Genomic DNA, 19,000 nt, shown 5'->3' with positions numbered 1-19,000 from the left:
ACTTGTGAACTTTGTGTTCCTCTCTTTCTTTTTTCTATTCTCTCGTTTCTTTTCTTTTTCTGTCCATTGTGTGTGTCTCTGGTTGTACTCTCCCGGTGGTATATATTAACATAGTACGTTCGTATATCGCATACCACGTTCTAAAAACTGTGTACACTATGTAAAAACGGAAAGATTAGAGCGTGAACAGCGACCGTTCCTGATGATGATTTTTGCGTTATTTTCTGTATTTCTCATTTTTATACTCTTTCTTTTGTCTGTTTTGTATTTTTTTCTTTTCTGTTTTTTTTTTTTTTTATACGTTTGTTTGTTTGTTTGTTTTTTAAATGGCTAGGAATAGGATCGTTATTGCTGTGGCAATGGCGGTCACGTCGAGCTTGCGAGTACCTCCAGCGGAAGTATCTACATTGTAGTCCACATTGAGGCCCGGAGATTCTGAATGATAAAAAGTGACTTGTAGAAGGATCGTTTGTTGTGTCTCGAACATGTTTCTTTTATTTACGGTTAAAAAGGTGGGAAGAATATCTAATATGCCTAAGATGCCCATATATCGAACGGCTACCAGATAGTTCATCTAAGTCGCTTTTCTACAAAAGGGTCAAGGGGACTGAGGGCAAAAATCTTGAAGAAACTTCATTTCTCAGATTGAAAATCATCGCAAACAAAAGAAGAGCACAAGAGACTGAAACGTGTATCGAAATGCCTCAATGACCCTTTTCCCTCCTCCTTGAGTGAATAATTAAAAAGACAGAGGCGAAGTAATTGTATAAACGGTCTTTCTCGTTGGGTTGAAAAAAGAAAAAAAAATATATAAATAAATCAAATAAACAGAAACGACATATCAATCGGTGCAATAGCCTCGTGCACATATATAGTAATAATAATTTCAACGAGAAATTACTTGACTTGATAACAAGGGCACTAATTAAATTACCGACGAGATATATCATCGTACGATGAAGAAACGGCGAAACGAAAAACGTTAACGCGTTTCCAGAGAATACGGTTGAAAAAACGTGTGTCGACAAGACGAAGAAAATTGAAAAAAAAAAAAACAACAAAAAAATCAGATAGAAGGAGTGAAAGAATAGAATAGCAGAAACTTACCCCTTGCAGTCTTAAACTTCGCGACTCCAGGCTTACTGAAACCCATCACGTTGTGCGCCCTCAGTTCCACCTCGTAGAACGTGTCCGAATAGAGATTCTTCAGCCAGTGCCTCATTCTTCCTTGTGTCTTTATATCCTCCGTTCGGCATGTCTCTTCCAGCAGATCCCAATCCCCGGACACGCGTTTTATTTGACAGTATTTGATTTGGTACATGTCGATCGGCTCGCCGTTGTCTGCCGGCGCCAGCCAGGACAATTCGTATTGATTGTTGAACATGGACATGTCGTACTCCGCCGTCGTCGTTATTATCTTTGGCTCGTTCGGGAACGTCCTTACGGGTGTGATCTGGCGGTGGAAGGCACCCCAATTGCCCAGTCCGACCTCGTTCATCGCCGCGAATCGAAACTCGTACGCGGTTTGCGGTTTCAAGCCTTCGAGCACGTAGAAGGAATCTGGAAGAGGCGGAAAAATGGTTTATTGTGTTACGACGTGATTTCCTACGGGCATGTAATTCTGCCGGGGGAACAATGTCGATGCACCGCGAGAGACGAAGGGAGGACTCGTTTATTAAGGTGGTTTTGGCGGATAGTAAGGATGAGACGTTTGGAAATTTCGCTATTTCAGTTTCAAAGATAGAGATTTTTTGTGTTTTCAACTCTTTGCGGTCGGAATTATTTCTTGGTAGCGCGCACTCGGTCAATTATTGCCCAAAAATCGCACAAATTTTACTCAAACGAGCTTGTTCAAGCTACGTGCATATTATTACTTTTTCCCCGTTTCTGCGGGCAAAGGGCGCCGACAGAGCGTTTAGAAGGTACAAACGCCTTGCCGGGAGTATCCCGGGATTCGACCGCAAAGAGTTAATCGTTCCGAAGATTAACTTGAGATTTTGGAATTCATTCAATTATCCTTAAAATTGTGTAAAATCACACTGTGAGAGAATTCTTCAATCTTGAGAAAGACTAAAATTTGCGTACTTTTTAATACTAGAAATTTTCCAAAAAAAAGTGGACTATCCTTTCTAACTTCCCCACTTTATTTTCTGCATAGGTTTGTATCGATGCGAATCTAATTCTTCGATCACCCTTTATTCATTTTCGCCGAGTTACCAGTGGGTCACTTTCGACCCGGGTGATCCTACCGTTAAAACTCTCTATAATTTCACTTACCGATAGACCACGTTTTGTTCCTAGCCTCCATCCAAGTCTGCGCGTCCTCCTTGTACTGCACGCTGATAGTTCGCACTGGCAATTCAGGATGCGTGGGGGGCGGCACGAGATCGAACCTGATCGTAGTCGCGGTGATCTCGGCCATTTTGACTTGCAGCACTTCCCCAGGTTTCGTGGCCTCTCTCAGCTCGATGTTACGTTGCCGCGTGCCATGCTTGTTCGACGCGATGCACTTGTAAGTGGTGTAATACCGTCTATCCAACGGGACAATCGTGAGCATGGAGACCGGTCCGTTTTCTACCTGCTTGATCATAGGGTCATTGTCGATCTTCTGATCGCCATGAGTGGTCCAGCGTATAGTGGCATTCGGTATGCTGTCGGCGATGCAACTGATGTTCACAGGCTTCTGTTCCCACGACCAGAACGTTTTGTTCGGCATAGAGGCGAACGACGGAGGAAACTCCACGGTCAAATGCCCGTTTCTAAGTGCTTCACCCCCGCTGTTCTGCGCGATACACTCGTAAAGACCGTCGTCAGACCTGAGAGACTGCTGGATGGTCAGCGTGGCGACAGTTTCGTTGGTCATGTCGTTCGCGTTGTTTATCAGGATGATTCTGTCGTCGTCCAGCTGTGCTCCCTTTACGTAGGATTTCTCCTTGGTGTGCTTTCTGAAAGTGATTTGGGGCGGAGGTCTGCCGAAAGCTTTGCAAACGAGAGTCGCCTCTTTGTCCTGGACCACTGTGTTGTTCGAGAACTCGGTGATCTTCGGTTTCACGATCACGTTCACCAAGACTTTCGTGGTGACTGTGTCGGCGGCGTTCGTCGCTGTGCATTGATATTCGCCGGCGTCGTCGCTGTTCACGTTCGAGATTGTCAACAGGCCTGTGTCGGAGTCTACGCCGAATCGGCCGGTGTTGGAGAGATTCTGATGATCCTTCACCCAGGTGATTTTTGGAGGCGGTTTGCCATGAGCTTTGCACTGTATGCTCGCGTCTTTGCCTTCGATTATGTCTACCGGACCAGGGAACTCCTCCACCGTAGGGCGTATGTGGACCTATCAAATGAAACGCAAACCTGTTCACTGATACCTGTGGCGGTATTATGGCTAGGATTGGGAATAATTGGCGTATGCAGTTCGGCCGGAGCTTCAAGGGGGGATGAAGGAGAGAGCGTGCGTGTTTGTACAGTGGCCAGTATACAAACTTGGGGCAAATTGGTAGACAGAATTCAGCTCGATCGTTTATTTCTCCGTTGAGTTTGCAGCTTTTTTAATCATTTTTATTGTGTTCAGCTGTACTCTGCTGGCCAGCGTATATATTTTCGTTAGACTCGTATACTCGTGATTCGTGAATGCGAAATTTACGAAGGACGTGTTTTTATTCGAGTAGAATTAATCTTTGTGTAGTCAAACAGGGGTGATTTATGGGAAATATTTCGTTACGCATTCATTTTCGTTCTTTATGCACTCCACGGTTTTTATATTTATAAATGTTATCTAGATTCGTTTGATGATACGTCCGCAGAGATAAAAAGACAGCCTTTATTCGAGTAGAATTAATCTTGTATTCAAACACACGAAATTTATGAAAAATATTTCCTTCTTTTGTAAAAAAGATTTTACCAAGTATTCTACATTTTTCGTATGCATAATCTTATTCAGATTCGCTTAATAGTACGTCAGCAGACGTAACAAGGTTGCTTCCATTTGACCAGAATTTAATCTTCGTGCATTCAAACGCGAAATTTAGTCACAGAATGTCACAAATGTCCAAATAATTTAAACTTCTTGTAGCTTATAATTTAAACATGAAAATCTCTCAATTTTCGTTACAAATTTGATTAAAAAGTTCCCAGCAATTTTCAAAGGTAGAATGTTGCAATTGAACAAGAAACTACTGTATCTCGAAGAGTAACTAAAATAAAATCGTGTCAACGGTTGAATACCCACCTCAACGCGGATAGCTCGTTCCTTGAGCTCGCCGGTAGTCACTACGTAAGCACGGCAGGTGTAGATGCCGTCGTCGGATTCTTGAACGTTCTTGATCTTCAGGGCATACGTGTCTATAATGTAGTGGTCGTTCGTCTTAATTAATTCACCGTTGTACACCCAGTCGACCGAGGGCGAAGGCCTTGCCTGCACTTTGCACTGAATAGCGAAGTCCTCTCCCAAAATGGGGTATTGATTGAGCGGCGCATTGTTCCAAGTGATCGCAACTGCGAAACAGTAATTACTCTTCATACTTCTGTCTCGTGCTTCTTTTCCATCGAGACCGCTTCAACAGTTTCGGTTCGAAGAATTTCCATAAATGTCTACCGGATATTCTCGATATTATACTTCGCTCCGACTATCGTGTCGTGGAAAATAAAGTGAAATCAAACGAATTTGCCGAACGGGAATTTCCCTACCCGACGATTCTCCCGGGACTTTTGATCATTTCGATTGTTAGACATGTGGAATACAGGAAATTTATGGTAATATCGAAATTTAGTTTAATTAAAACTGCAATTTTCGAAGTTTCCGTATGAAAAGTTTCAGTGTTCTTAGTTAAAACAGTTTAATCTGGAAAATTAAAATCAAATTTTGAACGTTTGGATTGTAAATACTAAATGCATTTACACAATTTTTGATTTAATACTCGAAGGGACCAGGGTTGAAACGATATTTCAGCAATTCTCTGAAATTGAATTTTTATAAAAACTTGGAAAAATTTGGAAAGAAGGTTGGAAAGCTGCGAACGATAATACCGACGAATATTGAAAATCAATCTTTGCCTAAAAATTGCCGATGGACCGTTTCGAATTTTAGTATTAAAACCATTCCGCACGAATCTGTTGAAACGTCGTACTTCGACGAACATTTAACTTTCGAAGCACAATCCCATCGAGATAAATCCTCACCTATAGTATCGATCGTGACAGACTTCTCCAGCTCAATCGAAGCCGCGTACTTAGCTTTGCACGTGTACTTCCCGGCCTGCTCCTCTTTCAGGGAATTGAAGAACAAAGACAATTTGTTATCCTGGTGCAATTGGGTGTACATCGATGGCTTCGGATGGCCCGTGAACGTGCTGCATTGGATAATTTAAAAAAAAAAAGGAAAAAAAAACAAAGAAAAACACTGTTACAATTCGTTACACAACCAGAATAAAAACGTCAATAATAATAATGATGATGTAAACTAGAGAACTATGAGAATGTTCAGATGAGATGTTTGTAAAGAGTCGAACAAGAAATTGGGCTCAGTGTTTCGCGAATGAAAAAATCGTTCTTCAAATAATACGACACACACACACACACATTCCGTTACTCGTCTCTCTCTTTCCATATGTCAAAGCTACAACTATACACACAGTGTCTCCCACCGATATTCGGACGCTCTTTAGAACGGTGTAACTTTCTTAGAATTGCACCCAACGACTTGAGTTTCTTTGAGAAGTTAGAAGGATTGGCATACTAGATGACGTGTTTAAGAAATTTGGAAAAAATTGCACTTCGTAGAAATCGCGTAGAAAATTGCAAAGGTCACTGTTCGCAACTTTCTTATCTGAGCACTTAATGAAAATTTTCAAAACTACCGTATAATTGCAATCTTTTCCAAATTTTTTGCACACGTCATCTAGTACACCAATCCTTCTAACTTCTCGAAAAAAACTCAAGTCGTTGGGTGCAATTTTGAAAAAGTTACACCGTTCCAAAGAGTGTCCGAATATCGATGGGAGACACCGTGTCAGACACTTCTCTAAATCACTAATGAAAAGTCTAATATACCAAACGAACAGTCAAGCTAAACTAAACTATCGATCAAAATTTCAACGTTAAACGCTCTATGGTGACCCTGTGTGACGTGTACTGTATCGGTAAACCGATTGTCCGAAATATTCGAGGGCGCGGCATCCCGGTAGCCGCATAAATCGTCGGGAAAACATCTAATCCGTATTCTAACGCGAAACACCAAGCCGATATCGGTGAAATATCGTTACGGGGCGGGGTTTGGTATAGGCGGTTTGCGTGGAACACGGCGGGCGGTGTCGAATTTGGATCGATGTGTATAGCGTGGGATCGAGAGCGCGCAACAACGCCGATCGATCGACCTTAATTCGACGTAAGAGAGCCAGATCGAACACCCAAGAACCTTCATCACCACCACCACCCAGCAAGAGATGGAAGGCTGCTGTTCTCTCGGTTCTATCTGGATCCCTGAAGCCTAGGTGAGAAACGCGGACAGCCAGCAATTTCGTCGTCGTTTCGTGTTGTGCACGGGCCCGGGAAACTGGTACAAACGAGACGCATTCACATGAATTCACACAATTTAACAACACCGCATGACAGAGTATGAAGAGGGCACGGGGAGAGAATACGGAGATAAGGGTTCAGAGGTTGATACACAGAGAGATGCTGAATCGTGGTTGTAAATGTATAGTTTCGAGACGAATTCGAACCGCGTCAGCGGTAAAAGATACGCTTTAACGATCCCCTTCGATTAGGAAACTGCGAGCGAGATCGAGGACGGTTCGTCTGTTATTCTCTGGAAGGGGGAAAGAAGTGAGTAACGGAAGAAACTAGACGTGGCTACGGTTTCTGATACGATTAGTCGCGGTCCGGAAGAAATCGCTAGGTTTCGGATAACGATATTACTCACGGCCGACGATGAAGTTGTTACCTATTGTTTGGATTTCTTTGTTACGGCCGGGCCGGCTTGGCGAGGTGTTGAATGGAGGACAAAGGAGATTTGTATTGGCTTTTGATTGCTGTGAATTTCGATAACCATCGGGGGTGGTAAGTGGAACGTGAATCGAGTGTTCCGTGCGGTATTTTAATAAGTTGCGATAGGTGAGATGGAGAGGAGTGGAGATAAGATACGCGTGACGAAGATTCTCAAGTTTTCGGTTAATTTTCGAAATATAGGAATCTTTGGGAAATCTTTTAAATTAGATTTCGGTAAAATATTTTGCGTACAGCTAGAACGTCCGAAAATATTCCAAAGTCTAGGGCCTCAAAATTATTAGTTACAGTAATTCGGATTTCTCGTGAGAAACCATACAAGACTTTCGTCCTGATCGATCTATTTTCGAGTTATTCCAATTAACAGTCTCTCAGCCGCCAACTTTCAAATTTCAATTTCACCCCTTAAACACGAATCTCGTTACTCCTTCGCCGCGCAAATATTTCCTCAAAACAACCGACAAAACTGAAAACACCTCGTGAACGAAGCGACTCATATAGACACAACTGTCCAACGTCACTTTTAACCGCGAGTTGCAACGACCCAACCAACCACGTAGCTCTCTTGCACAATGTGTAGAACATCTTGCGACGAACGTGCCCGAGATCACTATAAGCGTAGTTAACGAAAGAGAACGCTTCGCGAAGAATTACGACAGAGCAACAAAAGGCACGCGTCGAACGCGTGGAATCGCGAAACCGAACGTGAAAAGAAGCAGGAGTAGGTGGTAAATAGAATGGGAACATTTTCGAACAGTGACGTCGGTCCTTGTGCGCGTTTACGCGTGTGCCGATCCACGCGAGATAACAACGTTATCCTGGCGATTATGCAATAATACCCTTTCTTCTTGCCTAATCGGGAACACGGTCCGTAAGTACGATTAATGAAACGGTTCTCGGCCGGTACACGCGTCCCGCGCTGAATTTATCGGCCATTACTCGTCGCGACGAGCGGACATAATTATGCAAATCGCTCGGGGTCCGCGTAATCGGGCAAACACGCGATCCGACGAATCAGTTACCGAGGTTAACGCTCGTTGGATTGTTTGATCGCGCGCGCGGTTCAATATTTGCAAGACGCGCTCCGCGATACATTATTTAGCCAGCGGAGGATCGATCCTCCGATATTGCGGCGAGCAACTTCGAAGGATCGTCATCGAAGACACGTCGCCGTACACACACACACACGCACGTGCGTACGTACGATGAATGGGAACGGATGAACCGAACGGGTTGATACGCGTGTACATTTGGATCAGTGCTATTCGAGTGTGAAGTTCGAGGGAAGTTCAAGTCTTCGTTCAACGTGAATTGCTCTCTTGCTATTATATACTCGTGGATGTTTCTCCTACCGTGGTTAGTGTTAGGACAAATTTAGAGAGGGAGATGTGTAGGCAGCGAAGTTACGGTGTGCTCGACGGAATTGTTGAAGTTTCACGCTTAACCCTTTGATTGCTGAGTTCGAGTAAGAGTGAGACGGTGTTTTAATCTTCTTACTGGGCGAGGTTTTCGCTTATTTCAAATGCAATTATAGGGTAGACTCTGTATTAACGATATTTTGGTACGTGGGTTTATAGCTTATATTGGTGAGATTTGATGAAGAATATTTAAAGGGTTAAAGTAGGTACGAAAGAAGACAGGGTATTTAAATTCCAGCAGTATCGTTGTTTTTTTTTTTTAAATAATTGAGTATAGTGGGATTTACTTATCAACAGTGTTGAGCCACTACTTATTCTACAATTTATATTTCTTAATTGATAAATTAAAAAATTTCTAAAATAATCAATTTTCGTAAATTGACATTCTCTGGATAATTATCTTCCTGCAACTGTGGTATGCTAAAAGTAATCTAGCATTACTCCCAAATATTCAAAGTGGACAAGTTTAAAATCAACTCCACGATCGCAGTTAAAACTCGGTAACGAACTCGGTCATCTGCTAACTTCAATCAAGAAATTTCATTCAAATTGTTTAACCAACAGGGGTTTATGGCACCGGATTCCACGCGACGTTACTTTTGAGAAGTTTTTCTGCAAGTTTTTTGATAACAATAGCCTATTCACGCCAGAGGGCAAATCCGGCTTATTACCTGATGGCCGAAATTCTCCACTTCTGCGGGCCACATGGTAAGCCGGTACTTGCCTCTGCGCGCTCCCTACTCTACCACACGGGGCAGTGCACAAGGGCCTAGGAGGGCGGCTCTAAGGGGTGAAAGGCCCATAGTAAACTCCCCATTTTGGCGAAAAGAGATATATACAGCCAGTTCACGACATTCGGGCAGATTCTAAGGTACATAGAAACAATCGACACCACTTTGAGCGCTCTAACACGCGATACTCGATATTCTTGATACACCAGTGCGGTCCAGTCCGCAACAATCGACGTCACAAATAAAGCGCGATCACCATCGCGACAGTAAGTAGTTGGCACATACAACGCCAACCCGACCGTCCAACCAACAAGAAGCGCGGGAAGAAGCTGCATTAACACAAATCCTATCACACTTTCTCTCCAAATACAAGTACCCTGACGCTTACAAACCTCAATCATAAGCATTACCATTCACCAAACGCGAACAGTCCCTTTTCCCTAATCCCTTTAACACTAAATAGGTTTACGGGACGCGCGACTTTGACGCATTTCGAATTTCACAAGGAAAATTACGGAAATTATGCTTATCATATAAACATATAATATCACATAGTTTCATTTATAAGCGAACAGCGTACAATATGTCGTTTTCTAAAGAAAATGCGCGATTTCGTTCAGGCGTCAATTTGACGCACGTCCCTGGAGATAGGTATACAAGAAATGCCCGTAAACCAAGTGTTAATTTCACAAAGCACCCCAAGTCGAAGACTGCCATCTCCTCGCTCATCCCGTAAGAGCGAAATTTCACTCGTGGACAGCACTGATCTGAATATGCACGAGAGGGAACGGTGTGTCGCTACCGGGACCCGTTTAATTGCTCAGGTGGGCCGCTGTTGTTGTCATTGAATAACACGCTTGCAGAACGCGAGCGCGGCGAGCATCGTTTAACGTCTACTTTAGCCCAGTGTTTTCTTGCATCAGCGGCGGCGAGCCAAGGTAGTACACGCGCGGCACCGGGGAGAGACTCGGCTCCGTTTAACCGTTCAAATAGAACGGGAAGTCAGTTTGGCCGCGGAAGGCGGAAAACTTTCTCGAACAGCTTAATGAGCAACGCTTAGCTCGCAGAACAATCGGGCGGACCTGCAGCAATTAAGAGCTCCGTACAGGGGGGGAGTGTGGCTGTAGTAGACGTAAATCAGCCACGAAGGGCGGGTGAAGGTAAAATGGGGGGATGAAGGGGGTGTATATGCTGGCGGGTTTGTGCGCGATATGATAGTGTGTATGTGGTATGAGAGCGCGTGTGTAGGTACATGTGAAGAGAGTGAAGAAAGACAGCGTCTTCTAAGTTTGGAAAACGGCAACTCTAAAGTGACTATACACACGGTGGCAGCTATGTTCACGCAAACAACTCGTGAACTATGCATTGGTTGTGAAATTGTTGTAGACGAACGTTGCATGGTTCGAAGAGCGACATTAGGTGGCTCAATGTATCGTAGTTTTCTTTCACTTTTTTAGTAGAACTTTGTATTATTTCACGAGGCAGTTTGGGCAAATGTCAATTTCTGAATAAATATGTAGCAAATATTGTTGGTTCGAAATTCAATGGTTAACGAGATATTTCGATTCGTTCGAGAAGTCTTTCAAATCTTCAATTTTCTTGCCACGAATGGAGTAAGAAAGTAGTAAATTAAAATACAGAATGATACGAAATATTTGATAAATAAAGGAGCTCGTATTCGCCAATTGGGCAAATTTGACAATCAGTTCGTGAGGGTATAAGTAAATAAATTTCATCGATCTTAATCAGTGGAACAATTGACAAATCTTGTTAACATCCCTTGCGAAGTTGAACGAAGTATTCACACATGTTACCTAACACCTCTCTCGAAATTGTGCAATTTTTCTGTGCAAAAATTCCCGAGCCAACGCACAGTTTAAGAGTTATTCAGATGAACGAGTTAACTGGTCCACCCTGTATATGTGTATATTTAGGAGACGACCATCGCAAAACAGAGGATCTGGCACGACACTACGGGGTTGCGTGTAAAAGTCTTGAATGGAGTTTTTGTATACTCGCCTTTCGATCGGAATTACGGCGAATCTGTGTGCAAACCAAGTGACAGAAATTTGTTAAATTAGTGCTGCGTGTTGGTCGTGTTTCTATTCGTGTGTTATTCAAGAAAAAAATTGCAAAAAAATGATTTACGTTAATTAAGCGGAGCAGGGTGCAAACAGGGGTGACAAAAAAGATGATCCTTTTGCCCAGAAATTTGTAGAACATTTGTTTCAATGTAAACCTTTCGTAATTGAATTTATGTATGTTCTAATTTTTACTGAAATTTATTAAGCAAGCATTTGTCGACAAATTAATACGAGACATCTAACGATAAATTAATCTGCGATATGTTATCACGTATAAATAGAATTTTTGAAGAATTCGTAACACATCTCCACGAAAACTGACGCAAGAAAGTGGATTTTAGGTATGCAAGTAACGTTTTGCTTGGAGAAATCATCAAGTTTGTTGTACACCACGAGTCACACCTCACCCTTTGCACATCGTTTCAATTATCCGTTAAAAGTGGTTCTGTTATTGTCGAAAAAGCTCGAAAGCGTGAACTTCCCTTGCTCGTATATTCCCGCCTGGCTTGACAAACGTTTGTTTGCGCTGTCGTGATATTTTTTTCTCCTTCTGTTTCTCGCTTCACGACGGCCCCGTTTGAATTATGACGTTAAAACTGCGCGCCATGTTTCCATGAATCTATAGGGATTTAATAAATCGACGTCGCTCCTCTGTTACATTGATCGATGCTTTGCGGAGGGTCTCGATGCTACTGGTACCTATAGAATTACCTCTAAAACGAATTTCTTTTATTTTACACGATCCCTTCCCATTACACGGGCAAACAAACACACGTTTCGTCTCGAAAAATCAAAATAGAAACGTATTTAAACATTTATCTCCCTTATTTCGGTCGACGTTCGACCAAGTACAACTCAATTACCCAAACGGAAGCGTAACAAATGCATAAACCTCGAAATTAGATCTTCGAAGGAAACCAAAACCGTTTAAAAACTTCAATTTTTAACAATTAATCCACTGTACAGAAGTATTGATTTTTTCTTTTTTTAGAAAGCACTGTTCTTACCAGACGAGAATACACAGCACGTTACCAGCAAGGGGCAAATATATATATATATATACTGCAACAATTACAGTTAATTCTAAAGGCAAACTTACACCCTAGCTATCTACGATCATTTATTTCTCTACTTACTTCAACGACTCGATCTCACGATTCTGTGGATCGAGCCATTTCATTTCCGTGATCAGCTTCGTATCGTCGACCTTCGGTTTGCACGTCAGGATGATACTGGACCCGATTGGCTTCGTCTGAGTCTCGCCGCTCGGCAGGATCTCCAAGGATGCCTCGTTCGCGTAAGCTGCAAGCAAAATCGAGACGTGACCGCTCGTTACACTGACATGAAACGGATCGTTAGCGCGGCAGTTGCACTTTGCACAAGTGGTGGAATGACTTTAAGAAGGAAAGGGGCTAGAAGCTGGTTGGTGTTTCGTGTCACCGATAGGACACCCGGTGGTTTAATCGGTGCCGGGTAACTGCACGCAATTTCGTGATAACGATTTGATTACACAGTATGGGGAAAAATCGCGGGCATTTTTGCGCACACCTGAAAGGTACACGTTTGTGGTCGGTATCCGGACTGGCAATTGCGTGCTGTAATTTTCGCTAAGGGCGGGTTTCTAGGGATAGGTTAGGGTTTAGCGTGGAATGGATTGATTTTTAAAATGGGATAACGGAGGTGTTATGTTGGTGGAAGGTGAAGAGGAAGTTGGATGAAAGTAGGAAGGGACGGAGAGATAGTTATGGAAAGTAGAATTTTTCGGAAATTTCCTTTTGTTTCGATCACTGAAAATCGATAGGAAAGAAACAAAACTTGGCAAAAATATTTTTTTCTATTATCTCTTAAAGCATTACGTTCCAGTAACGAACGAAAAGATAGTTACAGAAATTAGAATTTCTCAGGAGTTCAAAGAATAAAAATTGGAAAATAAGGAGCTTTCAGAAATATTTTCTTCTTCGATCGAGATCAAAGAAACAAAACTTAGTAAAAAAAATTTTTCCATTATTATCCCTTAAAACATATTTCGTTCTAGTGACGAACGAAGAGATAGTTACAGAAATTAGAATTTCTCGAGAACTCGTAGATCGAATGCTGTGGCATAGAAAAATTTCCTTCTTCGATCACTGAAAATCAATCCAAACATTCGCGATTATCTTCCGACATCTCAATCCTCGACAAACTTCCAAATCTACCAAAAAACCCTCTCATTCTGAATGTCTCATAAATTCAAAGTACAGTACTCCTATCACGGCGAACAAAACGTGGAATAAAGCATTCGCACGCTCAAAAGAAAAGTCGCCTCTAAAAAATTCATCAAATCCCTGCTCGGCAAACGCAAGAAACATCTCGCATCGTAATCGGGAATATAAAATGTTTGCTGGAACATACTGCGGTGGGTTTGTAGCGCGACTTGAAGCAAAGTAGGGAGCAAACGAGGGCGAGAACGGGCAAAAACAGGCGCAAATTGACATAGAAAAATGTGCGCAAACAGAGAGAAAGAGAGGGAGTATAACGGGACGAGAACAAAGAGCAGTCACGTAGTGGAAAAAATTGTCTGTGGTTTACGACTCTTTTTCTCTACGTTGTACACATCGAGGAAAAAACCCACTGTCATCAGTCAGGTCTCGCTTCTGTAACATCATCCGATGTCGGCCGACGCAATGTCTGCGATCCTTTTTAAACGAAATATTAATGCGCCGAGCAGGGAAGGTAGCTTGTAAAATAATTCTAATAACATGCATCATCTGAAGTGAACACCGTAACAACGTAAGCATTTCTTGTATCACGGTGATAAAGGGCTTTGACCTTTCGCTCCTCGTGCTTCTATCAAATTTATTATTTCTTTCGTCTATTTCTGGAGTCGGGAAAAATACAAGGAAGAAAATTGAGGGGAATTACACCGTAGAGCCGAGTAAAGTTAAGTTAGGTTTTACGCGAAAGAGAAAAGGAAATGACGTATGTATATATATATATGTATACATGCGTAAGGGGGTGGAAAATTATCTCTGACTCACGACTCTGTTCCACGAGATCATACACAACTGGCATACCGTATATCGTGAGTCACAAGTGCCTTTCAAGTCGCAAACCCCTAATCACAGCGATTCCAGCTATTCACGGTAGCTACCGCACACCAGCGTCGACAAGTTACTCAAACGTGACAAGGGACATTTACAAGGTTCTAGGAATTTCGAAAAGAAACGAAATTCACCGCTGCAAGACTCCACGCATATGTCTTCATTTAAACTAGCGTTCTTGCTGGTTTCAGGGCGGAGTAAATGATGTCTTAATATTTATACAGCTTACGCGTTGCTGGAAAGTCCCTTCGGAGGGAATTTCAGGATATAATTAGGAGTTAATAGTGGAAAATGCAGAAAATAGAGTTTGAAATTAGCAGGAATTTATGGAATTTGCTAGTGATTCTTTGTAGATTTGAAATTGACGTTGTGGAGGATCGACAGATCGATTTGAGAAGTTTTTAAGATTGCTAACTTTTTTGCGCACGGTGATTTGAAAGTTTCGATCGATAATTTATAAGATAGTAATTCTTTGTGTGATCAATTAACTCCATCAACCCTCAGTTGTCTAGTTTCCCTACCTCATACGCATTATCCACAGTTGTTCAGCAATTGCCTAATGGAGGAGCAATAACTTTCATTCTCAATCTGCATATTCCGTTTAAAAGGGTATTCTGTTGATTTTTCAAAATTTCAAAAAAATATCGATTTTCTTTCACGCATGTCTCCCACGTGCGCAACTCTAATCGTCCAACAAATGCAACTTTCTTTTATTTTCCATATTGCGTTATTGCTTATACACCAAAAACGTGACTTACAGCATCATAAATAGCGAAAAACTTGTTTCTCTAAATCTAGGAAAAACAATTGATCCTTTCTGTCACGTCAAGTTGATATAAATGCGAGCGTTAAAGGGTTAAACCTATGGAAACACTAATGTGCAACGTCTATAGACGCTTTCGGTGTTAAATCTTGATTACCTCGAAACGCGACGTAAGGACAACCGGCAAATGCACAACTGGCAGAGATGATCTATCAGCGACGTAGACACGCTCCTTACCGAAACGACTGGTGGCGCGGGTCGGTGGTGTTGTGGCCCTGAGTACGTAGACGCACAGCAGAGAAATGCAGATCGACGTCTCGGCGGCGCTCATCCTCGCGGATGCCACGAGTGCTTTTACGACGACATACGTGCGTCAACTATGACGCCGGAATGCGGCTGGTTATGCCGGCGTGACACGCAACGAGCCTCGGGTGCCCCGCCGGTACGCACAACAGGAAGCCAGAATTAAGCTAATTAATCGTGACGAGCGAAAGTACGGAATTGGCCTAACTAGGAAACGTTCCGAGAGCGTGTGCTCGTGCCGCTATCAGCCTCTCCTCTCTCTCGGTCCACACAAGAATCGCGAGCAATTTGCACGAGAATTTTATGGTTTGCGTGACGAGCGAAAGTACGGAATTGGCCTAACTAGGAAACGTTCCGAGAGCGTGTGCTCGTGCCTCTATCAGCCTCTCCTCTCTCTCGGTCCACACAAGAATCGCGAGCAATTTGCACGAGAATTTTATGGTTTACACCGTGACCACTAGTGGTGGAAGAGGAATCTTCGAAATTGCTTTGGAACGACGGATATCGGACCTCGTTGCGTAAATTGTGTCGTGCTTATAATGAAATTTGTGTTTATGAAATTGGAGAGTGGAAGATTCTAATTGTACCATTGTATGGTTGAAATTTGGTTGATTTGGCAAAATTCAGCAGCGACCATGCTCAAAACGGATGAAATTCGTTAGATTTAGCACAGTTCCGCACTGATCGTGCTCAAAACCTACGAAAACGGTGAAAATCAATCGATTTAGGTCCATATTTATGAGGTGTACTTCTATTAAAATTTGATGATTATTTTTATTCAAAAGTAACCTCGTATCATTGCAAGAGAGGCATATGATGTTTGATACCTTATTTTTTACAAAGTTTTTAAGAATATCATCATTTGTCCAGAAGTATCTAAATCTATCCTTTTTTACCCTTCAATGTTTGGCTAAAAGTAGCGAATAACGATCGTTAATGTACGTGCACGATAAAAAATCACCATGGCTATCGAGAATCGCAGGAGAGGCATGGTATACAGGATAGTAATTGAAGTTGCGGATAATGTGATTAGTTGGTCTAATACCCGCTTTTAAGGTTGTTAGCGTTTTCAAGCAAGTACTATGATCGACGATCAATTTCAGGTTAACAGCCGCACACTCTAACGTCGATTAGAGAGAACAAGCATACGCTTGACCGTTTTCACCTGCTGAAAACAATGAGGCTAATTGCCTCCAATTTCACCTACCACCGCCGAAGGCGTTAATCGAAAATACAGCGGAGATCAACAGAATACTAACGTACAAACGTACAATATATTCAAATTGTCTCGTGATTACCATCAGTTCTACTCATTTCGCTAAAAAAACAAGAATTACAAATATTCACCAAAAGTGTCAATTTTCGAATAGCTCGATCTATCAAGTGGATCACACAGTGTATCAAACCACAGTGACTGTAGCAGACACACAATATTCAAATTACCTAACGATTACCATCAAGTTCTAACAATTTCACTGAAAAAGAAATTCCCAAAATTCATCAAAAGTGTCAACTTTCGAGCAACACGAATGCGTCCTCGATCTATCAAGAGGAGCACACGGTGTATCAAATCGCAGTGACAGTGCGAAATCCTGCGCAATCATCGAACAATCCGAGCGGTTTGTCTAGCTGAACTGGAAAAACAACCGGTTCTCTCTTCAACAATTGATTCTCATAACAGTCGGCACTGTATCGTGGCAATTCGCCGAAAAGGCCGCGGAACATATGTTCATCCGGTTATGACGCGATTCGTGGCTGACGTAACCGAGGCACGTTACGAAAATTGAAACTGTGTCAAATGAAATGGCTAGGGGGACAACGGGAGAGGGGGAAAAATAAAAAAGGAAAAAAACGTACGCTGTTCTCGGTTTACAGCATGGCCCCGTGGGACAGTCGTTTCGCAGCGTCGAAATATTCGCCCGGTGAAATTGCGATGCGGCAATTAATTTAATGGAGGAGGAACAACACGGGTGTCAGGCCGAAAGAGACGCGCGCGGAACGCCCGCAGACGAAATTAAAGGGAAGAAAGTCAGCTACGTGTATAATTTCCGGGTCATGGTTCAGGCAAGGACGCGGAAACGTCGTCGCACAGTGTTTCGAAACGGCTGTCAGACTGTGCGAGACTTGAAATGTTTTGATTATTTCTTGTTACTTCGTTTCTGGCGTTTATTCGAGTTCCTAAGTCTTGAAGAATATCTACTTAGAATGTCATTTACCCGGTTAGTTAAATATTGGAATTCGAATTAATTTAAATTTTGCTTAGTTCAATAGCATTGGCTGAATTTCAAATTCGAACAGTTTGAATTTCTTTGGCTCAATTTAAATTTTGGCCAGTTTAATGGCCTTGGCTGAATTTCAAATTCGAATAGTTACAATTTGATTGGCAAAATTGAAATTCTGAGTAGTTCCAATATCATTTCAAAGTAACCCAAGCACCGTCAAAATCTCCGAGCAAAGGGAAAACCTAACCTGCGTCTGAGAACCACAGACACCATAAATTCGCCACCGTTATATTCCTAAAATCATACATAGCCGTATATACAATATGCATACAAAGTACGAACAACTGTAAATGCTATTATCCGCTATTATCCTCTCTCCTGTATAATAACTCCAACGGGACATCGGAACTGAAAATCTTCTAGAGAAAGGAGCACGGGGCTAGCTGCGTAGTTAACGAGTGTACCAGACGGTACGTAATTCGGAGAACGTCTCAGAGCTTACGAGAAGATGATTCAAACGGAAAGTCCAATTTTCGGTCTCATGGTCTCCTCGTTTCGCGATAAGAAGTTCAGCAATCGACGGAGGGAACGTCGGCTCCGCTACAAGGATTACAACTCTCCCTCCACCCTCCAGAAATATCCTGCGCCGTCGCCGCCCGGGACGCAGCCTATTTGTTGAAGTCGTTCGGGAAACAACGCGAACAGAGTCGCGATAAGGCTCGCGAATTCATCATTTCCGGATCGCTTAGTCAAAAAAGGAGGGGGGAGCGTTAGAAGAGAAACGCGTGACAGAGAACGGAGGGGGAAAGATTTTCCTGAAGTGAAGTACTATACCTCGGGGGCCATGACGAATAAGGGAGATGAGACAGCAGACGTTCGATTATATAAATGAGATGCTTCGTGGTAATGATCGCGCTCGGGCTTCTGCCTACTACCTTTCAGAATGGCCATTATCGTTGTTCCATTATCTCGTGATTTAACGAAATTTCCGGTCGCAACTCTACGACCGAGGCTTGACGGGCCTCGCGTTTTAAACGCTATCAATTATCGTTAACTCTTCATTGTTTGCACAGGGAACGGAGGCGTTGTTCTACTCTTGAATAATTGCTAGCTATTTTTACAGGATTTTTTGGTATACTGTTGAGTTAGTCTAGAGACACAGAATTTTGGTTTATGCTGTTAAGAAACGAGCTGTTACACAAGCTAGATCAACGATGTCGAATATACCCTGCATTAGCCTCTGTCTTCGAAGATTAAACGATGCAGCGGGGCTTCCAGCTTAAGCTCGTAAAATCGCGTGGATTAAATAGAGGGTGCAGAGTCATCGAGTTTGTGCGTACCATTTTTTATCAGAAATTTGGGTAATTAATTTAATGGTAATGCAAGCATAGATTCTGAGT

The 19,000-nt window shown here is 42.5% G+C and overlaps 1 protein-coding gene across 3 annotated transcripts in view; it reads right to left on the bottom strand.

Moving 5' to 3' along the window:
* Positions 1-19,000, bottom strand: part of LOC108575613 (fasciclin-2) — a 172,044-nt gene that overhangs the window by 18,060 nt on the left and 134,984 nt on the right. For 2 of the 3 annotated variants that reach the window (XM_017938442.1, XM_017938443.1), the window contains exons 2-6: positions 12,369-12,534; positions 5,176-5,345; positions 4,226-4,491; positions 2,278-3,331; positions 1,108-1,560 (exon numbers count right to left, since the gene is read on the bottom strand). In XM_017938442.1, coding sequence (XP_017793931.1) covers positions 1,108-1,560; positions 2,278-3,331; positions 4,226-4,491; positions 5,176-5,345; positions 12,369-12,534 — 2,109 coding nt within the window. Of the gene's footprint in view, positions 1-6; positions 436-1,107; positions 1,561-2,277; positions 3,332-4,225; positions 4,492-5,175; positions 5,346-12,368; positions 12,535-19,000 lie in introns of those variants that run through there. The other variant, XM_017938444.1, reaches the window with a different exon arrangement.

This window comes from Habropoda laboriosa, unplaced genomic scaffold, assembly GCF_001263275.1.
Source record: "Habropoda laboriosa isolate 0110345459 unplaced genomic scaffold, ASM126327v1 scaffold186, whole genome shotgun sequence".
Classification (NCBI taxonomy): domain Eukaryota; kingdom Metazoa; phylum Arthropoda; class Insecta; order Hymenoptera; family Apidae; genus Habropoda; species Habropoda laboriosa.
Note: the sequence above shows the minus strand (reverse complement) of the source record. Positions and strands in the feature narration are given on the sequence as shown.